Source organism: Lathyrus oleraceus, chromosome 2, assembly GCF_024323335.1.
Source record: "Lathyrus oleraceus cultivar Zhongwan6 chromosome 2, CAAS_Psat_ZW6_1.0, whole genome shotgun sequence".
Lineage (NCBI taxonomy): Eukaryota > Viridiplantae > Streptophyta > Magnoliopsida > Fabales > Fabaceae > Lathyrus > Lathyrus oleraceus.
In genome coordinates, this window is record NC_066580.1 from 50073881 (window position 1) to 50100002 (window position 26122).

Consider the following 26122-nt stretch of genomic DNA (forward strand, 5'->3'; position numbering starts at 1 on the left):
TATTATCTCACCGAAGACATTTGAAGTTAACCGTTAATCGAATGAACTAACTTGACTAACGGAAGTAGATTTAAAGGATTTAAAAGTAACAAATATTAATTATGAGACCACTATAAAACCAACAATTTAGTTAAGGGATTAAAAGTCTAATAAAACCTGAACTAAAAAAGTGAAAGAGGAAAAAATAATAAATACTTAAAGGTGCAGTAAAAAAATAACATTATTAATTTATTGTTATTATAAAATAACTTATAATTTGGTAGACATTTTGAAACAAGATTAATGAAGATAAGTGTTCATGTATGGTTCATACAAATGTCTTTAGAGAGCATTTTATCCTTACATGACTCATTTTGATGGGTCATTTGGGTTAGACCGACCTATGTATAATGCATGGTGACATTTGATTGAGATATGCTGGAGAACATATTTATGGATGATTAAGGATATCATAGGCCAAGATTTGGGCAATCAAGCCTGACTTTCAATCACCATAATGAGGTCGAACTAAACAGATGCAATCACATTCAACTGTATCTGGTGAGATTTCTTATAAGAAAAGCTCTATGAGAAAAGATATAAACAACTCACAAGAGAGAATTTGAATGTGATTTTATCGGTTCTCACTAGTAGAGTTATCATTGATATACTTTTACGAGTACATTTGACACCTACTGCAGGAACCAATAAAGGTTACTTAAGCCACACACACCAATTCCAAAGATACACTGACCCTATCTTAAGATTAAGAGTTGTATCGTCAGAACAATATCTTGTAGGATAATGCCCATATTTTACAATAACAACAACATGCAAAATCAAATGTGGTCGAAGAAGAGGAGCCCAAAGATCCCTAACCACTCACATGGTGATTTGGGATGCTTCGATGCCCAAAAATTTCAATCCATCATTTATGATGTCGTTCTGACGACAAGAGCAATCTCCAATGGTACATAATTGCATTAATATCCAGATAATTACCATTGGAGTGGATGACTCGCTGAAATGCAATGCAAACTAATGACATGAACATTCAAGAAGACACATCTCAATTGACTTTATTAATTTATTAATATTATAAAATAAGCTTTAATTTAATAAAATAATTTTTTCAAAATGACATACAATAAAAAAAAAGACAGCATATCAACATATTATAGAAAATGAAATAAAAAAGATCTAAATTATAGTTTCTTGAAAAACAATGTTAATTTTTTAATATATTTATAGTAAGAATATTTTCTTGGTCAAAATATTTATAATAATATAATAAAATACAAAGAGAGTATCAATATATTTTGAAATAAAAAAATAAAAAAAATATCTTCATAAATTTTAATATAGTTTTTCTAGAAACAATCTTAATTTTTTAATATAGTCATAAAAGAATATTTGTTTGGTCAAAATATTAATGTTTTTATAAATAATTTATATTCAAATTGAAATAAGATTTACACACTTCCGTAAATTTTTTAATATAGCTTTTCTAGAAACAGGCTTAATTTTTACTATAGCTATAATTAAGATAATTTTTTGGTCAAAATATTTACAAAATATATATATATATATATATATATATATATATATATATATCTAAATTTAGCAATTTACGACGCTAAATTTGAGTAATACAGTATGTGATTTTTACCTATGCTTTTTCCTTCTCTATTTCTCGTTCATCTTAAAAAGAGTTTAGCAATTTTCCACTCTCATATTCCTAATGCTTCGTTTGGTTTCGTTTGGTTCAAAATTGCAGAATCCAAATGGAAAATTCAGACCACGACGAACCCGACAAGAAGAGGCCTCATCTTCTCACTCCCGTTTCTTCCCGCATCTTCAGAAACTCTTCCAACCATTCTCCTAACACCAAAAATGTAGCCGCTTTTTCTCTCTGTTTTTTTTTGCAATAAATTGTTATTGAATCATGCTTATATATGTTGCCTTTGTTTCTGCTACTGATCAGTTATGTTATGTTGATTATATAGTTTTGAATTTTTGAACTGGTTAGGGTTCTGGCAACCTACTGAATTGAGTCTCTTTAGTTCATATGGAGTGGAATTTTGGATATAATTTGTTTTTAAAAACAAGGGGGTGAATTGGGGTTGATGTCTGATTTTGCTCGGTGCTTCTCACTTATGAAGCACAAACACTTGAAACACAACACCGACACTAGTAACACTGATAATAATTTGAAAAGAATAATAAATTAAACATAATCATAAGAGTCTGTGTCGGTTTCGAACATCGTCGACACTGATACACATTTTTTCAGAGGTGTCGTTGCTACGGAGATTCATCCTAACTAGTGATTAGGGCTTTGAAGAGTAGTAAGGGTGAATTTCATGTCATGTGATTCTTTACATTAGGTTATGTATGTTAGATTTATACTATGTCATAGTTTTGGGGGTTAAAGCTACTTGGCGTGTGCTTAACTATGTAATAACAATACTTATGTCATAGTTTTGGGGGTTAAAGCTACTTGGCGTCTGCTTAACTTTGTAGTAACAATACTTATGTCATAGTTTTGGGGGTTAAAGCTACTTGGCATTTGCTTAACTATGTAGTAACAATACTTCAGATTATATGTCAAAGTTTTGGGGGTTAAAGTTCTTGTCATGTGCTTAACTATGTAGTAACGAGTAACGACACTTCAGATTGAAAGGTTTTCCTTTGGTATCTGATACTGATACAACATCTACACACCAACACTGACACATGTGGTTTCATTCAATTATTCCATTATTTCAAATTATTACCGGTGTGGATTCGTCAGTTTCAGTGTTGTGTTTGTGTAAGTGCTTCATAGGTGCTTAGTATTTATGAAAGGGGATTTTTTCATGTCATTGAGAATCCTTCATTTTAGAGAAGTGGTTATTTTTAAGCAGAAAAAAATGTATAAGGGTTTTTACCGGCTTGAAAGTGCTAGGCCAGAGGTATAGAGGTGAAAGAAAGGACGGTTTGGATTAAATAAGCTCTCTATCTGTGTGTGGCTGGCAACAAGTTCTTTTTAACCATGATTTGTATATATGTTTTGATTGCATAATAATTGGAGATGCTTCCCCAGGCTGATGCAGAAGCCTTACAACTCCAAAACCAGAAGCTTGTTCAACAAACAGAAATCCAGAAACAGGCTTTACAGGATCTTGAAGAAAAAACAAGAGAATTAAAAGAAAGACAAAATTCCTATGATGACTTATTAATTGCATTCAACCAACACTGGGAACAGGTTATTTCCTCTTTCAAAATTAAACACTATCATAAGTAGCGCATGTTCTGATGGCCTTGTCGGGGATCATAGGTGGAAGACTAGGCACTTTTTTCACATTCTTGTATGTGCACATTGGTTTAACTTTTTTTCTCTTCTAGCTGGTTGATGATATGGCTCTTCTTGGTATACAAGCCTGGAGGGACAAAGATTCTTTGCAAACTTTAGATTACCTTGATAATCCTCAAGGTACGTTAACAGGCATGCCGATTTCTTTCATGCAGTATTAAGAAAAACCAAGATACTGAATTTACTTTTCTTTTTAGGTTCTCTTCCTCCTTGTCCTCCAAACGATCTATTTCTATGTAAATTAATCCAGAAAGATTCTATTGAAGGAAGCAGTAATGATGAGATAACTTATTTTGTTGAGGAAGCCCTTGCTTTGCGTCAGTTATCTACTAGGGAGTTGTTGGAACTCATTCATAGTACTGTTGATGATCAGATGAAAAGAGTTGAAGATATGGCTCATGTTTTACATGGAGATTTATCTACGGAAGGTATGATACATATGAGATACCATGCAATGATGGAACTATATTGCTATTATTAAGGATTGAATTGATAGTTTTCTACCATATATCATTGATGTTGGATTACTTAAGAGAAATATGTATGATAAATCTTTTCCTTTTTTTATACTTGGGTTTACAGATGTTATCATCCAAATGTCTAAGATTGACGATATGAGGAAAAAGGAGGTTGACAATTTTTGTGAAGTAATTAATACTCTCCATGCAAAACACAAAGAATATACTGCTGGCATTCAGAATTATATAGACGAGTGCTTACAAGATCAATCCGACATAAAACGCCTTAAAGGTATTTGAAATGTTTTTTTCCTTTTATTGTTTTAACTACATCGGTTATTATGAAGTTAGGAGTAACTAAACATTGATTTAAATGATCTTGATTACCATATAATGTGGTTTTTAAATGGTTAGCGACACAGTTTAATAAAAGGAGGGTTTCCTTTTGTTTAATGATATTTGTTTAGTTATAATTGACAATTATATTGTGTGTAGATCTCAAATTTTTTAGAACATCAATTTGACCTTCGGAAAATTAACAAGGATGATTTTTGTTTACTACATGACATCAATTTGGCCCCCACAAGCACTAATATTTGTCAAATATCATTCAAGGACCAATTTATGTGATAATCTTTTGAGGGACATATTGAATGTTTAGAAAATCATTCTAGTATTTAAATGGGTTTATCATAAATTTTATTAGGGTATCTCTGGCTGCTATAATTGCACAAGAATAATGTCTGCATGCTGTTTATTTGTTATTATTTTGATGGTTGGTTAATGTTAGAATAATAGAAAAATATCTCAAACTCAATATTTTTGCATCTTAAAACAAAGGCTGCTGCGGAGGAATGATTTCCATAAATCCTTATATTTCATGATTTGTTTCCTCATTTAATCCAAAAGGTTATCTATGAGGAATGATTTCCATAATTCCTTATATTTCATGATTTGTTTCTTCATTTAGTCTGGTCCAAGAGTCCAATTCAAGTATAAATAGGGTTTAGTATTTTGTCTCTTGTAAATCTCACATTAAGAAAATATGAAATTTAGGGCATTTTTTCTGTATTATCTCCTTTTTCTCCTTGTTTGGATAAAATGAAGTGGGACTAATAAAGTAATAGCTAAGTATATGCAAATATAGCTTAGCCAAACCAGGACTGAAGGCTTGTAATAAATTGCAGCTGGGCTGAGTCAGCACAGTTTGATAACCTACTGAGTATTGTAACTAATTCCCTTTGAGATTTTATAATAACAACAAATAAAATACTTTCTCTCCCTCTCTCTCTCTCTCTCCATATTTTCTAGGTTTAAAGGTTAATGAGCAACAAGATTACTCTCTTTTCCTATCTCAGGCCAAGTACATCATGAATCTTCTCTCCAAACCAACATGGCTGATTGCGTGCGCTATAACTCCTATGGCATCTAATTTGGAGCTTTCGAAGCGTGACTTAGGTTACCTTAATGATCCCATTGTTTATAGATCCTTTGTGGGAGTTTTACAATATGAACCATCATAAGGCCTGAAAATAGCTATGCTGTCAACAATGCTGGCCAGTTCTTGTCTCAACCCTGGGATGTCTATTCTCTAAACAATAAATCTAAAACTCCATCATTTGAAAAAGGCATCTCGTCACTGACATCAAGATGTGATGGTTACTCCTTTACAACTAACCTAGAAATTTGTCACAAATTAGTTTCATTGCCTTGACGTCCGATGTCAATCATCCGTCCCGAACTTCGATCCTGCAGGGTAACATTACCGTTAGTGAAGGTGACAATACAATCAAGAGAACGTGTTAAACGACTGACTGAAAGTAAATTAAATCGGCAATTAGGTACATAGAGAACAAAAGTAACAAAGAGAGAAGGTAGAATTTGAACAGTACCAATCCCTTCGGATCGTGTTTGAGAACCATTGACAAAAGTTATAGTAGGTAAGAAACCAGAGGTAGAGAGGGAAGAGATAATACTTTTATTATCGGTAACATGATTAGATGCACCAGAATCAAGGACCCAAGGGTCAAGGGAAAATGACTGAGAGAGGCAAACAAATGGATTACCAGTGTGTGCAACCGAAGCAATAGAACTAGAGTTCTGATTATTCTGACACCACCCGATGAAATCATCGTAGCTTGGCGTAGAGCTCTGAGGAGAAGGTGCAGCCTAAAGAGTGACTGAAGGATAATTTGAGTTGCATTCACTTGGCGTGCAGGTGGGGCCTGCCATGCAGTTTCTAATAACGGTTAATAGTATGTCCAAGCCGGTTACAATTCACATTTGGGACGAGGTTTGAAGTTGGTTGTTCCTCCTCGAATGCGATTCTGATTGTTGACAAGGGATGCAAGAGCAGCAGTATCACCTGGTGTAGGGGCGCCAAGAAATGGAAGGGAGAGCGGTCCAAAAGCATGAGGTGTAGCCGAGCGCAATAGTTGTTCACTAACTGCGTCATAGTTAGGAACAATAGATCCTGATAAAATCTGGTTACGAACGGACTTGAGTTCTGGTGGTAGTCCGATAAGTGCCATGATCATGAAAACCTTACTTTGTTGTTCGACATGAGTTGTTGCATCTTTTGCGAAAGGCATCAGGGTTGCGAACTTTGCTTACAAGGCATCAAGCTTACTCAGATAGACTTGCATATCCATATTCTCCAATTTCAGAGAATTGAGGTTGAGAATGACACTATATAGACAATGAACATCGTTGGATTCACTTTCTTGGCCTTTTCCAAACCTCGTAGCAAGTGGAGAATGTTTGGTACTGTGCTCGGAGATTAGGTGCTATGGAAAATCATAATATAGGGCACAAAGAGACATCGGTTTTGTTCCATTTAGCGAGTTTGGCGGGTACATCAACCAATTTTGTGGTTAGGAGATCTTTGAATCTTTGACCGTGGAACCACATCTTGACAGTACGAGCCCAAATGTTGTAGTTGGATGTCCCGGTTAGTGTATATATATATATATATATATATATATATATATATATATATATATATATATAGGATTTTGAGATGACCTGTTACCTTTACGGAGAGCAATGTGTAGGTTCTTGTGTAGGATGCAGAGGCTGAGAATCCGTCAGAGTAGTGCAAGATTCTTGAGGAACTAGTGGTGGACGTGACCTTCGTTGATAGGTGCGAAAAGCGAGGATAGAGACAAGTGCGGGGATAAAAACAAGCGTCGCTATAATAGAGAAAGTTAAGACCTTTGGAGAGAAGGATTGTGACTGACAATAATTATTGGGCTCTTCAAGTGTAGAAGGGAAGAAAGGATGGGTCTCGAAGAAGCTAACACCGACATAGACAATGTATCGACGAAGATCTGGGGAATAACATCAATAGCCTTTCTATAGAGAGTAGCCGAGGAAAAGACACTTGAGGAATTTTGCAGCAAGTTTATCTTTACCTTTACCTGGAGTAAGGTCATGAACAAAATATGTCTGTTCGAAGACACAAAGTGGTAGAGAATAAAGATGTTGGGGGAACAAAATAGAATGTAGTACCTGGTTGTTGAGTACTGGGGAAGGCATGCGATTGAAGTAGCATTCTATAAGGATCGCATCTCCCCAAAAATAAGGAGGTACATTATTGTGAAGGAGCATGGTACGAGCCGTTTCAAATAAGTGTCGATTCTCTCTCTCTCTCAGCAACACCTTTTTGTTGAGGAGTATGAGCACATGAGCTGATGGAGGATTACTTGTGAAGCCAAAAAAGATTGAAAAGAGAGAGACAAATATTCACGAGCGTTATCACTTTCCAAAATTTTAATTTGGTTACAAAATTGTGTGTTTATTTCTAAGCAAAAAGTTTGAAAGATTGAGAATACATCCAAGTGTTTTTTCATCAAAAATGTCCAAGTGCATCTAGAAATCTCATCAATAAAAGTAACAAAACATTGATAATCCAAGAATGTAACAACACGGCTAGGACCCTGAATATCAGAATAAACTAAAGCAAAATGAGACGTAGCTCTTTTATTGACTCTGTTGTGAAAGAAACTCCTAGTATGTTTCCAAAATTGACACGACTCACACTTTAAGGTAGACACTTTTGACAGACTTTAAGGTAGGGTACGAGTGAGTTTCCTGATGGATATTAAATTAAATGGACAATCAGGAACATAAAGCACAGAGTCCAAGGAAAGTTTAGTATGAGATTTGTTTGGCCAATGCCTTGACATTTGGTTTGTGATCCATTATGCAAAGTAATACTCGAGAGTGTCCATGTAAGTCAAATACGAGAAAAGCAATTTGTTATCAAACATATCAGTGGCGCCTGAATGAAGAATCCAAGGTTCAAGTGAAGAAGATTTTGTAACAAAGACAATAGGATTACCATTATGAGCAATCAGGGCAATAAGTGATGTAGTTTGCATTTGTGCCTTCAAAGTGATGTAGTTTGCATTTGTGCCTTCAGCTGGAGTTACTTATTATACTCAGTGGTAGAAAGGGAGCGATCGATTATCAGAGGCTTTAGTTTGAGCAGCATTGGCAACTTTTGGGAGCGATCGATTAGCTTTCATTCAGCATTGTGCCTCAATATGGCTAAAACGGTTGCAATAGCTACAACCAGGCCGAGTCCTGTTATTTCCACGTCCTCCTCCTCTACCACCTTGTTGATAAGAATTAGAGACGAGGGCAGTAGAGTCATTTGACTCATTGAAAGAAGCAGGTGTTGGAGTAGAAATTGCAGGAGCAGAGAGACGTGTTAGTTGCTAGCAAACAATGTCATATGAGGGGACATTTGCACTAGACAAAGTTTGGTTTCGAACTGAGTCAAGGTCCGGTATAAAACCACCAAGTGCTAGAACCATAAAGAATTTTTCACGTTGTTCAGCATGTTTGTCGACACTGGCAGTAAAAGGCATAACTGCATCAAAATCCGCAATCAAACTATCAAGTTTCCCCACATAGCTTAGCATGCCCATGTCCTCTTTCTTCATGGAAATAAGATTAGAGACAACTACTGATACCATATAAGAAAAATGTAGAACAACCCTTCATGAAGCACTACTGATACCATATAAGATTCTGTGAATTTTGTGTCTTAAGTTAGAGCACACTAATTGTATTTATACTAATGTTACAATAAATACATTGAAGCTTAATTAATAAGCACTAAACTGAAAGTTGTTTAGTCTAGGAATACTATCAATCACTCTAGAATATCTACAATAATAATTAATTCTAACATGCTTATCTCTTTGATGTCTCCAACATTCCTTAGTTGCCTTTTCTTTTCCAAAACTTTGGCCATAGTTCCTTGGCCTCTACTCTTCCGTGACATTCAATAATTGTCAAGGATATGCCATTGCTGCAACTGCAATTCAAGCTCATCATTTCCCATGATATTAGAATTGTCAAGGATAAGCCTTGCATTATCACATTTTGCAATGTTAGCCCTTCTAGTCCAACATTGTGTTTAAAAAGAATATGTCAAAGGAGAAGCAACGGATACAAATTTATTATAAAAGAAGAAAAAAGTACCACTTTTAACTTGCTGAGACCCACCAATGATTTATACTGATCCAATTCAGCAAATCAATGTTAAAGTTGATCTTTTGCCAAATAGTATACTCGGAAAAAGTGTACATACTTACATGGAATTGCTTATGGAAATAAAATGCATGAAAATTGATTCTTACACGGAACACTAGAATGAATGCACTTGAATTACTCTAGAAATTATGACAAAACCATTACATGTAACCCAAATTTATAAACCTAATATACTTGGAATTGCTTTGTTAAGATTTGATTTTCTTCGCGTGACAATTAACATCAAAAAGCTAAGAAGGCTTAGATGATCAATCTTAAATTTTGCTGTTAAATGTCACGGGAAATAAATTAAATCTTGCCAAAACAATTCCAAAAACTTCAAGTTTGTACAGCGGCAGATAATCCAAATAGATCTGAAGCCATCTTTTTTGAATTGTTTTCATATTTTCCTTACATTTCATGATTTATTTTCACACTAACTAGTTTTAAGGGTCTAATGCATGTGTAAATAGGGAGTGGTGTTTTGTTAGGAGCATTAGTCCATGACATTTAGTTTTCTGTAGTTTTTTATTTCACTGTTTTAGAGGATTCATTCCCTGGTTGAGAGTTACATCAATATTTACATCAACTATTTTTTATACTCTGCACTTAATTTAGTCAGTATGATTTAGGAATCGCTAAAACCTTCATTTTCTCCTCTCCCCTCCACGAAATTGCATCGGTCACCCACGCGGTGACTTCTACTTTATAAACAGTGTCACATGCCCCATCAATTTAGCCAGCCAATGTTGCTGGCTTTTGATTGTCACTCACTGCTCTACTTTGATCGATACACATGGTAAAATTTACTACCAATTATGGTTTACGATGTTGAATTGCCGATACTGAAGTCATTAACTTTTTCTCATACATTGATTTGGAGAAGGAATTTGTATGCATGAGCTTTTGGGGAATAAGCAGCTGATTACCACCCATGACTTAACATGGCTCCTACTCCCTTCCTGAAGCATCACCTTCCATGAAATAACTAACTAAAATCAGGCGGAGCTAAGACAAGGGATTCAGTTACCGCTTTTGCAGTTTCCTCTCTTTCAGCATCTGAGTTCCAAGAGAAAGACCCTATGTTAAGCAATTCTGTCAAAGGTTTGACAATCTTCCAATAATCCTCTGTAAACCTTTGAGTATGATAGTGACTCCTCTGGGAAATGCCAGTTCAGAATACATTCAACCTTGTGAGGGTGCGTGGATACCTCTCCCCTGAAAATAATGTGTCCCAAGTAGTCAGTTTTTCTTCTTCCAAAACTTCATTTATTATTAGCATAGTAGAGGGGACTTTTTATGGGTGCTAAGAACCAACTCAAGATATTGTAAGTGTTCTTGCCAAGTCTTGCTTTATACCAAGTATGCCATAAAACATACCAATACAAACTTGTGAAGATATGGCTGTAGAGTTGAGTTCATTGCACATTAAAATGTGACCGGCGTTGCTTAGCCAAAGGAGATAACGAAAAATTCATGGTAACCTTGATGAGTTTGAAAGCTGTCTTTGGAAGGTCACCATTGCACACTAAAATTTAGCAGGGTCATTGGTTAATCAAACCATAATATGACTACATCAGCCAGTTTATCAGATCAGGCATGCAAGAAACCAACTGTAATCCGGTCTGACTAAGCCAAATTTTTTTGAAAAATATTTGTGACCTGACCGTTCACAATATCCGGTCAGGTCATAGTTACAATGCCTTCTAAATACATATCGGAAAAATAAAGGATAAATTCACCCGAGCTGGTCTAAGTAACTCACAAATTGGTGAATGTGAATCACTATCACAAATGACAGCACCCTTGCACGATCTGGCTCTCGAGTCTCACTTTTCTCAGCCGTGTCCTTGGGAATAAGAAGTCTGTTGGTCTTAGCAACCCCAACCACTCTCTTGAACACTATGTAGCACCGATACCTCTGAAAAACGGCGTGTCCGTGTCGGTACCGGACACCTGTACAGACACTTGCGATTACGTTTCAATTATTCATTTTTTCAAATTATTACTGGTGTCGCTGTGTTAGTGTCGGGATCGTATTTGGGGTGTCCGTGCTTCAACAGGAAAGAATGACAACTTGCGATAGAATGTGACGTAAAAGGAAAGTAGGGGGCAGGGGGAGGAAGTCACGTGTCAAGTGAGGGATGGTGGAGTCTTGTGTAGAGGAGAAATTTTCTATGGGTAAAAGAAAGAAGTGAGAGTGATGTCACACTGGATAGCATAAAGCCAACTGATTCCAGACATGGGTCTGTGTGAAAGGCTTGACTTTGAGAGATTCCTATTCAGTTATGTATAAAATGCCAATAGTAGGATTTCACCACAAGAGTTAATGTTAAAAAAACACATGAACCATTGTGTAATAAAGTTTTCTGAAGTTGTTATCTGTAAGATTTATTGTATTCATTATGCATACCGGTTTGACTGGGGATTCATCACTCTTAATGAGTCAGAGCACCCATCCGAGTCTAATGATATGATTTTAGGATAGAATATCTCATTATTTCCTTTCTTCTTCGGTACGTATCACCATAATAGTGTGTAATTACTGAAATAAATCTTTCTTTTTTCCTGATTATAATTTATTCAAAGTTTTTTACATTGGTCTCTATAGAGCTTGTACTTGCAAATAATCAGAATCAGTATTCCGCTTATTTCCATAGTTTTAACTTCCATGTCTTTATAATTGTAATTTTTCATTTGGAAAATTATGGAATTGGATATCCTTTGTTTTTAAAATTATAATATAGGAATTGATTTGATTTTAAAATCCTTTGGATTCTAGTTTAAGAAAATTAATAAAAATCTATGCAAATTTAGTTGTTTTGAATTGATTTGATTTGACCTTTAAATGATGGAATTGGGATTAATTATTCACCTCAACAAGCCAAGTCATTTAGCCTATTCTAATTTTGATTCATAAAAAAAATTACTAATTGAAAATTTAAAATCAATTCAATTACTAGATAAAATCAATTCGGTTACACTGCAGTTTGGTTGAACCGAGGTAGGTTCAACTACATTTTATTTTATTTTTTACATATTTTATGTACTTTACTTACTTTTTAAATTAATTAATTTATTTGTCACCCGCTTCAACTGTGATAAACCGGTTGAACCATGACCTAGAAGTCTCGTCGGTTTAGTCTCCAATCTAGGTTTTAAAACATTGGAATATATATGACCCGATATAATGTCCTGAAATTCATGCAGAGATTTTTTTTTACAATTCTGAAGATCGTATTGGCTCTTAAAAATTTGGCTGATTACAATAAATTGTGTATTGAGAGTCTTTTTTTAATACTTAAAGGAGAGCTTGACGAGATCGTGGCTGAACTTGAAGAGAGTAGAAGAAAACTAGTCAGTCTGAAAATGCAAAAGGATGCAGCTACAGGAATGAATTCCTCCAGTGCAGATGCAGTGAATGGAAACGTGTCTCCTGAAAAGCCTGCTGACAGAGCCTTGGGTTTGCCTGAGTTGAAGAATTTAATTGAGGAAGCCAAGGTTTTTGTTGAGTGATTTTCTCTCCTTTCGTCATTCATTTGTCCATTCTCTGTTTAAGATATGCTTGGCTGATGTCATAGATAGTGGATGCTGATCGTCTTTCTGAGCTTCAAGATGCACAGGAAAAAAATCAAATCTTGACAAAGCAGTTCCAAGAACTTCAGGTTTGTATATTTGCATTATCTGAGATTGTTTTTGACATAATTTATTGAGTAATGGAGATGAAGTCATTGTAGGTTTCCATGTAAAAGTGACTTTAAATGTATGTTTATTTTCAGAATGAACTGAATGACGATAAATATGTACGCTCTTCTCGAGTATATTCTTTGGCAAATGATCAACTTCAACATTGGATTGCGGAATTGGATCGATATAAATCTTTGGTGGAGTCTCTGCAGGTTAATAGTGATTTTTTCCTTCTTTTATAATTGATTTTTTATTTGTAAGTTTCTCTGACATATTCTTTTCAAATACAATTTTAGGCTGGAAAGGCTAACATCGCAAAATGGGAGAAGGAGTTGAATCTTAAATTGGAGTCTTGTGATAATGCAAGGCGCATACTTGACAATTTTGACTCCAGGACTGATGAGCTCAAGCTGCAGTTGGAGAAATGTATTATCGAAAGGAATCATCTTGAAATTAGGATGGAAGAGGAGAAACAGGATACTGGTCTGCATATCACATTTTCTGCATTTAGATTTACGTTGTGTATGTTTGAATCTCCTAGTTTCTTACAATATTACATGTTTCAGGGAGAAAAGATATCAAAGCTGAGTTTCGTGTGATGGCCTCGGCTTTATCTAAAGAAATGGGGATGATGGAAGCACAATTAAAGCGATGGAAGGATGCTGCTCTTGAAGCTGTATCATTACGTGAGAAAGCACATTCACTAAGAGCAGAATTGAGTGGGAAGGTTATTCTTCCCTATATTTTCTGTTTTCACCTACTCTCTGATAGGCCTTTTACATAAAATTTTCTCGATAATTTAATTATGTGATGTTCTTTGCATAGATACTTTGACTTAGTATAGTGATTGGAAGTGCAAGTCTTTTAAGTTGTCATGATTTTTGTTGTTAAAGTGTGGAAAAAGTAGAACTACGCGGAACTTTATGGAGCTATGCTGATGATGAAGATTTCTCACCAGGGAGGCTGGCATAGTCTCTTGGTTGGAGTATGATTCCAAGTTGGTCATTGATGTCTTCACAAATTTTGACAGTCCCGTGGTTCATTATAAGCCAGTCGTAAAATTGTTTTTTACTTTGTTAAGATATGCATTTCCCCCCATACATTTATAGGAAAGCAAATAAATAACTATGCTGATAAGATAACTATCTCTGATTTTAACAGGGAGGATTTTTTTGCAATAGGGCATGCCTAATTTTTTTAAAATGTAGGTGATTTTTTCTCATCTTGGCACGCCCTATTGCCTAAGTTTCTTTTGCATGTTACTTTTATATATAAAAGAAGTAGAATGACATGTAGTTGAGTCTAATAAATATTGCTGCAAAGTTCTTAGTTGTTTCAGAAAGGCATTGGAACTGCAAATCTCAATATATTTGTTTAATGAAACTGACATAGTTCTGTATACATGTTAATTTATAGGAAGTGAGTGCGAAAATTCCAATTTGGTGTAAGTCATCAAAAGAACACTCACAATTTTGTTGTAATAAATCATGCCTGCCGAATGAATAAAACAATTTGGCTAGTAAATGATAAAATGCGGTACTCAAAGAATTTGGGTTCGGCATATCTTAACCCTTACAAGATCACTTTGCATTCCCAATAGCTTCTTTGGTCGATAGTAATACATCACATGGACTCTCACGCTGTTCATTATGTCCTATTTGATCTTCGCCACATGCGCCGTGATTGGCTTGCCCGTTTCGGAAGGCTGTAACAAACAGTCCCCAGCTCTTACTAATTTTTTTCCTGACCTCGTTTTTGCCATCTTTTAAGGTCTCATTGATCCATGTTAGGTATACTACTACTATTGATTTGAAGAAGCTATTGGGGGTATGCAAATCGGTTTTGTAAGGGTTGAGTTAGGTCCAATCCAAATTCTAAGATGATATATCTAAGATCTGTTGGATCCCCCGTTATTGGGTAACGCTACATATGTCCCGTGGTGGGGTGTTGAGAGTCTCACATTAAATGAGATATGGTTTGAAAACATTTTTATAATTGGTAGGCAGTCATCACTTATCACCTTATAAGCCGGTTTTGTAAGGGTTGAGTTAAACTAAAATATCTTTTGTGGATTTACACCTTTTTGAATTTAGTGACTTAACAAATCACTTTGATTGAAATATACTGCAAGAGATTATAGTCGGGTTTTCATCCTTGATTTAATATACCGGATATACTTTTTAAGCATTAAGGTTTATTGATTCCTTTGTTTTGAAGCAGACAAGCGAACTCAAGAGCCTTGCAAACAAATGTGCCGATCAGGTTTTGGAAATAAAGTCTTCAAAATCATTGGTAAGTCTACCTTGGCTTTTACCTTAATGTTTTTCTTTATCTATAGGTATTTTTTTCTTCAATGCCTCTCTTGTCTAACAATAATAATAATTTCCTTTTTCCTCATTGAGATTAAATTTAATTGAGTGTCACTTATCTTTTACTTCTGAATCATAGAGCATGTCTGTGACTGAATCAGATTTGACTGCAATGTTTTTCTTTTCCTTTGTTTTATGTTTTGCTTATGTATCTGCACTTATATTTTCCACGATTCTCAAACATTATATGCATTATGATTTTAGAGGCCTTCAAGATCATTAGAGATACTCAGTTAAGGCATGCCAGCTGGTGCCTGTGCCAGCTGGCATGCAGTTAGCTTCTGTTATAACAGCATGCAGTTAGTTTCTGTTATAACAGCATGCAGTTAGTTTCTGTTATAACAGTAAACAGTTAGTTTCTGTTGTAACAGCTCCTTGAATTCAGGAACTGTTCCCTTGATTTAAGGGAGTTAGTTAGAAGTTAGTTTAGCCTAACTACAACTCTATAAATAGATTCTATTGTATTCAGTAACAATGAAATCATAGTAATTGATTCTAAAATTTTCAATCAAGATTGTCTATAAATAATCTTCAGATAACTCATTTAGTTTTGTTACAGATTGAAAAGTTACAGCAGGAGAATCAGGAGTTAGAATTTGTTCTGGATATGTATGGCCTGGAGGATTATCAGAAAAGGTATGCTGATTTGAGGTTTGTTCAGTAGTGCAAAGTTTTGTCTAGTTAATGCAGTTTTTTTTCTTGTTTTTCTTAAAGGTTAACTATTAAATTGAACTTATGGCAAATGTTTTGTTGCAATTGGTAATTGACCGAAGGTTTTGTTTCACATTCAAAACAAGATTTTGTTCTTTTCTGTCTACTTGGATGATTCATTCTGAATATGCTAAAAACTTGATTTCAGCTTGCCAGAAATTAGAGAATCTGAAAGTAAAGCTCGCTCTCAAGCTGAAATGCTGAAAAATGCTTTAGATGAACATGGTCTAGAGTTGAGAGTAAGAGCTGCTAATGAAGCTGAAGCTGCTTGTAAACAAAGGCTCTCTGCCGCAGAAGCTGAAAAAGAGGAGTTAAGGGCCCAGCTTGATGAAACTGAAAGGTTTGTGTTTGTGCATACTACTATACTGATATGGATTTGCTGCATTGACAAACTGGTGGAGAACATATATTATATTTCTTCTTTTTTTAGTTTCATTTTTGTGGTTTTTTATTTGGGAGTGAATTTTCTGGTGATGATTAGTGTAAGGTAGATGAGTTCAAAGTTTATATAGAGTTGAGGACTTTGTCCTTTGGTCGATATATTATGCTACTTTAGATAGTGTATCCCTTGGGATGTTTGTAAGAGCTGCATTCCCATAATGACTTTGTCACTAGTTCATTTGGGTCATTTGCCTGTCAAGAACCAATTATTCCTAAAACCTAAGTTATTCATTTTGTTAGCATCATCTTTCTTTTTTCAAATTGACTGTCTTCAAATGATTGGAATTAATGACTGTACAAACTTCCTCCTTTTTGTCAATCTGCCTTCTTGACCATGTTTTATATGCGACTATTCAGAAAAAAATCGGAGCTGGCCGAGGCTATTAAAGTTAAAGAGGCTGAGGCAGAAACCTACATCTCTGAAATTGAGGTTTCCTTTATGACTCCACTTATTTTTTGTACAGCTGTTGGTGATGGGTTTGCTCTAACTCTCTTTTCTTATAATACAATAAAATATTTGTGTTGACTTTTTATATAACCAACATATTTAAATATTTTTTTAAGTATATGTTAGTATGTATGAATCGAATTTGAAAATATTCAGGCCTATTTGCTTTGCAAAACAGCAATTAGTGATGCGTTTGCTCTAACGGTCTTTTCTTATAATACAAATTAAATGTTTTCCTGTAGACTATTGGTCAAGCGTATGAAGATATGCAGACACAGCACCAACATCTGTTGCAGCAGGTGGCTGAGAGGGATGACTATAATATCAAGGTATGTTTTCTTATCACTACCTATTGTAAATGCTACCTTGCTCTTGTCTTCACCATTTTTCCTTCCACGACTCCTGGAATGCTTAGTTATTGTGTAGGCTTCTGCAACCCAGTTGATGAAAAATAATTCATCGTTTTTGTAACAAATATATAAATTTTTGCATTGACTTCTACTTAAATAATTTCACTACATGTTCGTGAGACTTTGTTCTCATCATATTGCAAACTTTATGCAGCTTGTATCAGAAAGCGTGAAGGCAAAACAGTTACATAGCGCTTTACTGTCTGAAAAGCAAGCTTTAGCAGATCAACTTAAACAGATTAATTCTTTGATAGAAAATTCAAAGAAAAAGATTGCAAGTAGTGTAGAACAGGTAATGTTTCCCTTGCTGCATAGCTCCCCTACTTGTATATTTTATTTTGATATTTCTCTAAACAACTTCACTGTTGTAAACAACTATTTGAACCCAACAGATACAATGTCTTCTATCAGAAGCCGCCAAATGTACTCAAGAGGAAAAACACATTGCAGCGGCTTTAGAGTTTGCCAGGAGGGAATTGGCTGATGCTGAGAAGGAATTGAAGTTGCTCAAGTCTATTGCTTCATCCTCAGAGAAAGAATACGACCAAATTCAGAAAGATGTGGAAGCTTTTGAAAAGGAATTGGATAGTGAAAGGTATTTTCCTCTTATACAATTAAGATCTGTGTTAATGTTATGCATTGATGATAAGGTTGACTTTGGAAAATGATTACCTCATGAAATGCCCTCTCAATTGGCTAAACAAATGCTTATCCAATTATGTGAGGCAGGAGTTCACGGAAGAAGCTTGAGGAAGAACTAATGGAATTGAATAACCAAATTGCTGAGCTGAAAACTGAAAATGGAGAGACCGCAGTACAACAACTTGAAGAAGAAATAAGAGTTTGCAAGAACATGATCAAGTGTACTGTCTGTTCTGACCGTCCAAAGGAGGTAAAGAAAGTCCAACTTATCCAACGGCACTTCTTGCTTTTATGTTAGTTAAATTAACTTGGGAGTGTTGAAACCTGAAAAGGCTTATTAACTTTTTGAGCTATGAAGAAGCCTAAATAAAACTTATTGCAACAGCATCATCTAAGAGTTTGATCGGTATTTGGCAGGTTGTGATTTTGAAGTGCTATCATCTGTTCTGCAATCCATGCATACAAAGAAATCTTGAACTCCGTCACCGCAAATGTCCTGCCTGTGGAACAGCATTTGGGCAGAGCGATGTTCGCTTTGTTAAAATTTGAGACTGACTCATCACTCATGTAATGATACCCTGTATTTTTAGACAAGCATTCTCATCCAATATGCAATAAATTTTTGGATTATAGACATTGATATTCTTGCACTTGTTTTGTGTATGATTCAAATTATGTTGCCTCATTTTTAGAGGTCTATAGAACATGGTACCTAAAAAATGAGTTTGACAAAAAGGTCTATAATTCAAATTCTGACTATTAACATAATGTTCTTGTAACAAATAACATTTATTCTGCCAATAACTCAACAACAGCAGCTGAGAGATATTCAATTTTTGGGTCAAATGATACTTTTTTTCTTCTTTTTAGATTTTAATTTTATGGGTTTGAACTCTGGAGTTTTTATGGATTACAAATTAACGGGTTTGGTGTTTCAAATTTATGGATTCTCGATCATGAAACTTGAAAATAAAACTTATCTTAAAACCAAGGAATACAAAAATAAACAAAATTACAGTTGTGGTTCTTTATGTTAACTCTAAATTTTGCTTTCCCAATTGTCTTTATGATATATTTTTGCAGTATTAGCATTACCCATTTGCAGTTTGAATCGAATTGTAGAGAATTTAGAATAAAGAAAAAAATGGGTTCATCTAAAATTAAGAAATTGAATCTCTTTATCTTAAGTTGGAGAAATTGAATCTTATTTTGAAATTGAATGGATGAAATGAGTTTAATTCCAAATTTATTCGACCATAGGGTGTGCTGAAGAAGATAAACTTTGAAAGAGAGATGGGTAATATTTACTTTGAAAGAGAGATGGGTAATATTTTATCTATTTCACTTGTGCTATTTTATCAAGGTGAAAAGTCACAATTATTTATAGATTTTTGAGATGTATTTTCGAATGTAATTAAATTATACATAAAAATATCCAAACAGTATATCCGTATCCATTAGTCAGGAGGTGCATGAGGTGCATGTCTTTAAGGATCTTTATTTCAAAGCTCTAAGAAGTTTACAAATTTGTATCTAGTATACTTGTTAGCTCATATGTATCTAGTATAGATAGCTCAAACCACAACCACATATGGATGCAAAAAGTTGAAAAAAAACTATAAATTAATATCAAAATATTACTACCTCCGTTCCTTTTTAAGTGTCACTTTTTGACTTTTTACACATACCAAGGAAGCTAATCATTAGTGTTACTTTTCAAACAATAATTCTTCTTTTACCTATAATACCCTTAATTATTTATTACATTCACTTTACTTTTTCTCTCTCTGCAATCATTATCTAAGGATAATTTTGACAAAATTGTAATTAATACTACCTTGAACTTTGTAAGTGACAATTAAAAAGAAACAAATTTTTTGCAATAAAGTGACACTTATAAAGGAACGGAGGGAGTACATAATAACAGTAACATAAATATATAACATAAATGTAATATTATATTTTAATAGGATGTTGCAACATCTTCGGAATATCGTTAATCGATCTCATATTTTTCGTATCCAACTCGATTGAAATCAGACTGTTTGTTTCGTAACAGTGAAATGTACTTCACATAAACCTTAAATCTTCATGTCTTCGGTTCAAAGTTGCTGAATTGAATCTTCCATTTTTTTTTATAAATTTAAGGTGAATGGTACTCGGGCTTCACAACTATTCGATTGTCTGAGTGAGATTCTCCAGTATAAATTTCAAATCTACAAGAGAGGTGTACTCCGCGACCTTAAATTCATGTGAGGGCTTCGCACGGTTGAAATAGACAAATACGACATGTAAATATATGTTCATTCTGATGTGGTGTGTTTTTGTGAACAACATGAGGGTCAGACTCCATATTTATATAAGTGTTAGATCATTATGGATCTTAGAAACCCTATCCTATCTTAGAAGATATTTTGGATATGATATTCTGAATCATCCTAATTTTTTTTCCAATGTAAGAGTTTTTATAGAGATGTATCTTCGAAATATCCTATGTTTGATATTTATCAGTTAAAATGGAACTATTTTGGAAACGCATCTTCGGAAATGCCTCAAAGTGTTATACAAAGCCTGTTTTATGCAGGGAGAAATTCTGAAATAGGTTGAAACATAAAATTTTCTAATTGACCCTAGTTGTTATATAATTAATATTGAATATACATTATATATTTATCGAGGTTATGTCAACATTACATATAAAAAATGACTCATCATTTAAATACATAGTTAGATAAAAACTAAAAAACAATAAAACATGTGTCATCACTTAAATCTACTTCTATGGATGGTTCCACCTTTGAATTTTTCTTATTTGATTCTCTTTCAATTCCGCTCAACTTTGAGAACTCTTCCATCCTTTCACAAAAGTGATCGGGTCAAGTTTCAACCTCTTTTCTGAAATGTGTCGTCCACTCTAGTGATGTATTTGATATATGGCACCTTAGTTTCAAATAAACTTTAATAAAATATTGTATTTTTGAAAGTCATTCAATACATATGATGCATCAGGATGAATTTTGAGGTGCCCTACTCCAAAGTGGAAAAAATATTTTCGAGAAACCATATCTTGTCAGATCAATACACAACCTACCATAAGAATTTGTTATAAGATGTTTCAATTCAGGGAAGCACATCCATTTTCAAATGGTGTGGGACCATTAACACAAGGAACAAGAGCATTGAGAACCGCATCATAATTTTCTTTTTTCCGTATAACGATGTGTATGCTTTCCCATGCATCGTCAACTCTTGTATAAGTTAATGGCAGTCAAATTGGTGGTTCTCATCTCATTTACCGAGCAAACCCGAAACAACTCGAAAATCACAACTTTTGTCACCTTTATAATCCGCTCAATGTATTTGTGCATAAAAAGCGACATCTCTTCAATATGGATGTTTTTTGGTAACAGTGGTGGGGGAGATGTATTTGTGCATAAAAAGTCACATATCTTCAAAAGCGACATTTCTTCGTTTGCTAAAACATATTGATTGCAGAAAACTCCCATTAAAGCTCCTACTTTCTTAAGGAGGATATCATCTAGATGTTCTTTGATCTCATTAACCCTTAGTCCACAAGAACTGGGGGATAATTCGAACACTGATTCATAAAAATGAAGCAATGGGAGTGTCTCAGTTAATAATGTCAAACCAATGAAAACAAACAACGACGAATGACTTGAAAATGAAACTGTTCGAGTTAATCCTAATGAAGCACACCAAAGAAAAAGTTTATCTTAAAGATCATTGCTTGAGTTACTAAATCCTAATGTCTTAGAAACCAAACTAGAGCCTAAAGCTTTCAATCGCATAAATCCTCATTCTAGTGACAACATCCAATTTCATACAAGTCGAAGATGCATATCTATAAGTAACTCTTATGCTCGAATTGTATGACTGTCCAGGTATTCTGTTCCAATGACAGATACATGCCACATGGCATTAGAAAAGTTTAATGGGTGAGATTATAACTCTAAAAATTAGTCAACTATCTATATATTAAAATTAACTATCTCAAATTTCCTAATATAACATTTTCTTTTATAACAATTGTACTAGGCAAAGAGCATATATTTGTAACTAATAAATGCTAAAAAATTGAAATTCTCTCCTTTTGCCACCTCATTCATTTTCCATTTTTCATTTTCTTCTCTTAATTTAAATTTCAAATTTCTCTCACATTTCTTTTTCTCATACTTTCTCACTTTCATTTTATCATATTTTTTCTCTCCATTTTCTTTTTCCTATTTTATTTTATTAAAGTATAAATAAGAAAATTTGAACCTCCTTTTTAATTTAATGAAGAAAAACACATAAAAATATTAAACTTTTAAAACAAAAAATTTAATCTCAAAATAAAAACATAATTATTTTATAATTATTAAAAATTTAATTCATTATTTATATGATCATTGTTCGTTTTATAATTAAGTAACTAATTTGAATTGATATGTGTATCTAAATATATTTTATGATGCATCAAATTGGATAATACTCAATGACGGTGCACATAACTAACGTTCAATTTCATGAACCAATATCAAAACAATATCTATTTTATTTTAATCAACAATTATTTTCGTTTGAAAGACAAATTCTTTATTTTAAAATATGAATTTTTTTTATTCTATTTTTCATTTCAAATTTACATGTGTATCTAAATATATGTTATACCATATTAAATAAATTTATCCATGCATATTACTAGTATTTTGTCTCCCTTATACTCTATCTCCAACAATTCTTAATTCTTAGTCTTCTACTCCATTGTATTCATCTTCCTTCTTACAAAAACAAAATATTCTGATATAACATAAGAAATAAAAGATCTAAACTTTTTAAAGGAAGAAACTCATTATTTCTTTACTGAATAAAAATTGGATTTTAGGGGAATAGATATTTTTTTTAACTTGAACAAAAATGAGTCTTTGTGGTTACACTACCTCTTATCTACTTCACTCCATCTTCTTTGTTTCTTCTTCGTTTCAACAATACTCCGTTTTGTTAGAGGTCTTGTCATAATTCATATTTGTTATTGTGTTTAACTTTTTTTCCTTTCTATTCACCATAAGAAATTATTTACCCTCATTGTTGTCATAGTATTTCTACTAAGTGATATCAGATCTTGCATCCTAGATTTATATAAAAAAAAATTATCCTCAGTCGTAGTCGCATCATCACTATACAATAGGTCATCCGTTCCACAATGAGTGATTCAGTTGATCAGCTCATGCATATTAAAAAAAGGAATAAATGAAAGAGAGAATAATATATTTACTAAAGTACATTTATCATATATTGAAAATGATGAAAATAAAATTAACTAAAAGGCAAAATTGGAAAAGATACTTTGAAAATTGAAATAGATCATTCATTTTGGGACTTTTTTTTTAAATAGATCACTCAATATGAAACGAAGGGAGTCTCATCTTTATCCCAAGACTACACAATGAAGAGACGTAAGCATAGATGGAGAGGATGTGTGACAACTAGAAAAAACACTTGACAATAAGAAAGCTGCGATATGGTATGGTGGCTAGATGTTGAATCACTATGAATGATGGGTTGAATATTGTAAGGCAAAATGAGTTTTTAATTTTCTTATTAAACAAATACAGATTTTCTAACTTTTAATTAGGGTCATTAAAAACATTAAATACACTTTCAAAAATCCATAAATAGAATTGGATAAGCTAAGAAAATGGAGCGGATACAAAGTCTAAAAAAACTTATTTTTTTATCTCTCTATTAAATTTTTTGACCGGTTTTTTAGTCTTCCTCAATTTTTGTGTATGTGATACCTCAAAATAGTTATGTGTCCCAGAGTATGTGGCACCACATCGTTAAATGTAATGACTTGGAACTACCGACTTAAAACATTCATTATTCAATGCAATTAGAATTAAAAATTTAAAACTTGTACTCCTTAATATAGTTTTAATTGAAATAAATCCATAATTTTTAATTCATTCAATTTTTCCCTTTTTAATTGATTCTAATGCTCTGAGTTAAACTCCAGTTTAGAGCAACCACATACATCCCTTCGTATTCGTCTATAGAAATCACTTTGAAGTTCTACTTCAACCAACCAATCGTCATATGAGGTACATATCATACATTTCTGTCTCAAATATTTGAGAAATTTCTATTTAAAATATCTTTTTTCAACCATTGAAAGAACCGCAAAAAGGGAAGCACGATGAATATCCCTCATACGTCATTTATAGGCAAGGAAAAAAAATGAAATTTTGTCACAGGTAACTGATATTCTACTTTTCTGGATTTAGGGTTTTGTGCCATCAATATGCCACTTAAATGATTTATGTTTAAAAATATGGCTTATTTTATGCCTAACATATGTATTATTTTCTGTGTGCATGAAGATTACCTTCTTAAGCACTTACTCGCATATAATATACCCTACAAATGGACAACAATTATGGCATTGGCACTTCATTAATACCTCATTAAAATTATCCAATCTCTCTTGAATCCATACCACTATACCAGATCACACAAAAACTGAACCGAAGTCCGTACACCATGATGCATAATTTTCAATAACATGCAATACCACCAAAATTATGACCATACAATTACCACAATTATACACACCAATAATATATACTTAATTACCATATAATCATGCATTTCATACACAATACGAATCATATTCATACACGACACTCAATCATGTTAAATCATCTCAACATTGATTCATCATTAAGCATGTACAATACCTCACACAATTATACATACATTCATACATTTAATAATATATTCACACATCATTCAAACATGTCAATCAATCTCACAAGGTACTACTATAATATAACTCTGTGCATTAGCCTTCCAGCGCTTCAAACAGTACCTCATTTGGGCTTATGGAACTAAAGTTATGCCATTTTTAGTTTTACTTCAAGAAAATATTCGGTCATCCTGCATATAGTTGTTACAATTACTTGAAGGCATTTGATTTTATATTTATTTTGCACTTGATGAAAGAAATCATGGGAATAACAGATATGCTTTGTCAAACCTTACAAAAAAAATCAAGATGTAGTTAATGCTATGAACTTGGTTCGTTCAACAAAACATCTTATTCAAGGTTTGAGAGAAAATGGTTGGGATATATTGTTTATTAAAGTGGTATCTTTTTGTGAAAAGCATGGTATTGAGATTCCTGATCTTAATGATGTTCATTCAACAACAAGATTTGGACGTTCCCGTCTTGAAGAGAATCAAGTCACAATTCAACATTACTTTAAAGTTGAAATCTTTTTCACTATCATTGACAAACAGTTACAAGAGTTGAATAGCAGATTCAATGAGCAGGCAATGGATTTGTTAACTCTTTCTTGTTCTTTATCTCCTAAGGATAGATATAAAGCTTTTAGCATTGATACTATTTGTTCTTTAGTTGAAAAATATTATCCTATGGATTTTAGTGATCAAGAGAAGAATAATTTGCAATTTCAACTCCAACATTTTCTATTTATTGCTCGTCAAGCATCAAACTTGAATAATTTATCAACTATTCAAGAACTATGTTCATGTTTGGTTGCATCTGCACAGGCTGAAACTTACTTCTTGATTGATAGACTACTTCGTCTTATTATGATTCTTCCCGTTTCTACGGCCACAATTGAGAGGTCTTTTTCAACAATGAAAATTATTAAGACTAAGTTGAGAAACAAGATGGATGATGGGTTTCTTGAAGATAGCATGACAGTATATATTGAAAGGGAGATTAGTGCAAGCATTAGTTCGGAGTCAATTATTGACGATTTCAAGTCACTCGGAACGCGTAAAACATTACTTTAACGTAGTTTTAAATCATGCAATTTAAATTTTTAGTAATTAACTTTGTATTTATTTTAACTTTAATGTTTTATTTAAAATACTATTTACATTTTATTTATAATCTTTATTTTACGTTAGCGTCCATCCCAATTTTTTTTATCTGACTCCACCACTGATTATATACACCAAAGAACATGCAATTTCACTCATTTAATCATGAATTTTCATACTTTTCATCAAATTCATCACTCACATATGAACACCCACACATACAAACA

General features: G+C 33.4%; 1 protein-coding gene across 1 annotated transcript; it reads left to right on the forward strand.

Annotated features, from left to right (window-relative positions):
• The first annotated feature begins 1648 nt into the window (after positions 1-1648).
• LOC127118036 (E3 ubiquitin-protein ligase BRE1-like 2) lies at positions 1649-18680 on the forward strand. The gene is made up of 19 exons (XM_051048168.1): positions 1649-1874; positions 3065-3226; positions 3367-3454; positions 3532-3762; positions 3917-4084; positions 12644-12837; positions 12918-13001; positions 13116-13235; positions 13320-13506; positions 13590-13750; positions 15244-15315; positions 15952-16028; positions 16252-16443; positions 16902-16974; positions 17235-17321; positions 17557-17694; positions 17795-17997; positions 18132-18294; positions 18462-18680. Exons 1-19 carry the CDS (start codon positions 1764-1766, stop codon positions 18591-18593), a joined length of 2643 nt encoding a protein of 880 aa, XP_050904125.1. The 5' UTR covers positions 1649-1763; the 3' UTR covers positions 18594-18680.
• The last annotated feature ends 7442 nt before the right edge of the window (positions 18681-26122 follow it).

What these genes read in the sequence shown, in the direction of transcription:
- LOC127118036 (XM_051048168.1), top strand. Translation starts at nt 1,764, where the DNA reads ATGGAAAATTCAGACCACGACGAACCCGACAAGAAGAGGCCTCATCTT. An exon ending in CCTACATCTCTGAAATTGAG is followed by an intron (nt 16,975 to 17,234) that starts GTTTCCTTTATG and finishes GTTTTCCTGTAG; the next exon opens with ACTATTGGTCAAGCGTATGA. An exon ending in AAGGAATTGGATAGTGAAAG is followed by an intron (nt 17,998 to 18,131) that starts GTATTTTCCTCT and finishes TATGTGAGGCAG; the next exon opens with GAGTTCACGGAAGAAGCTTG.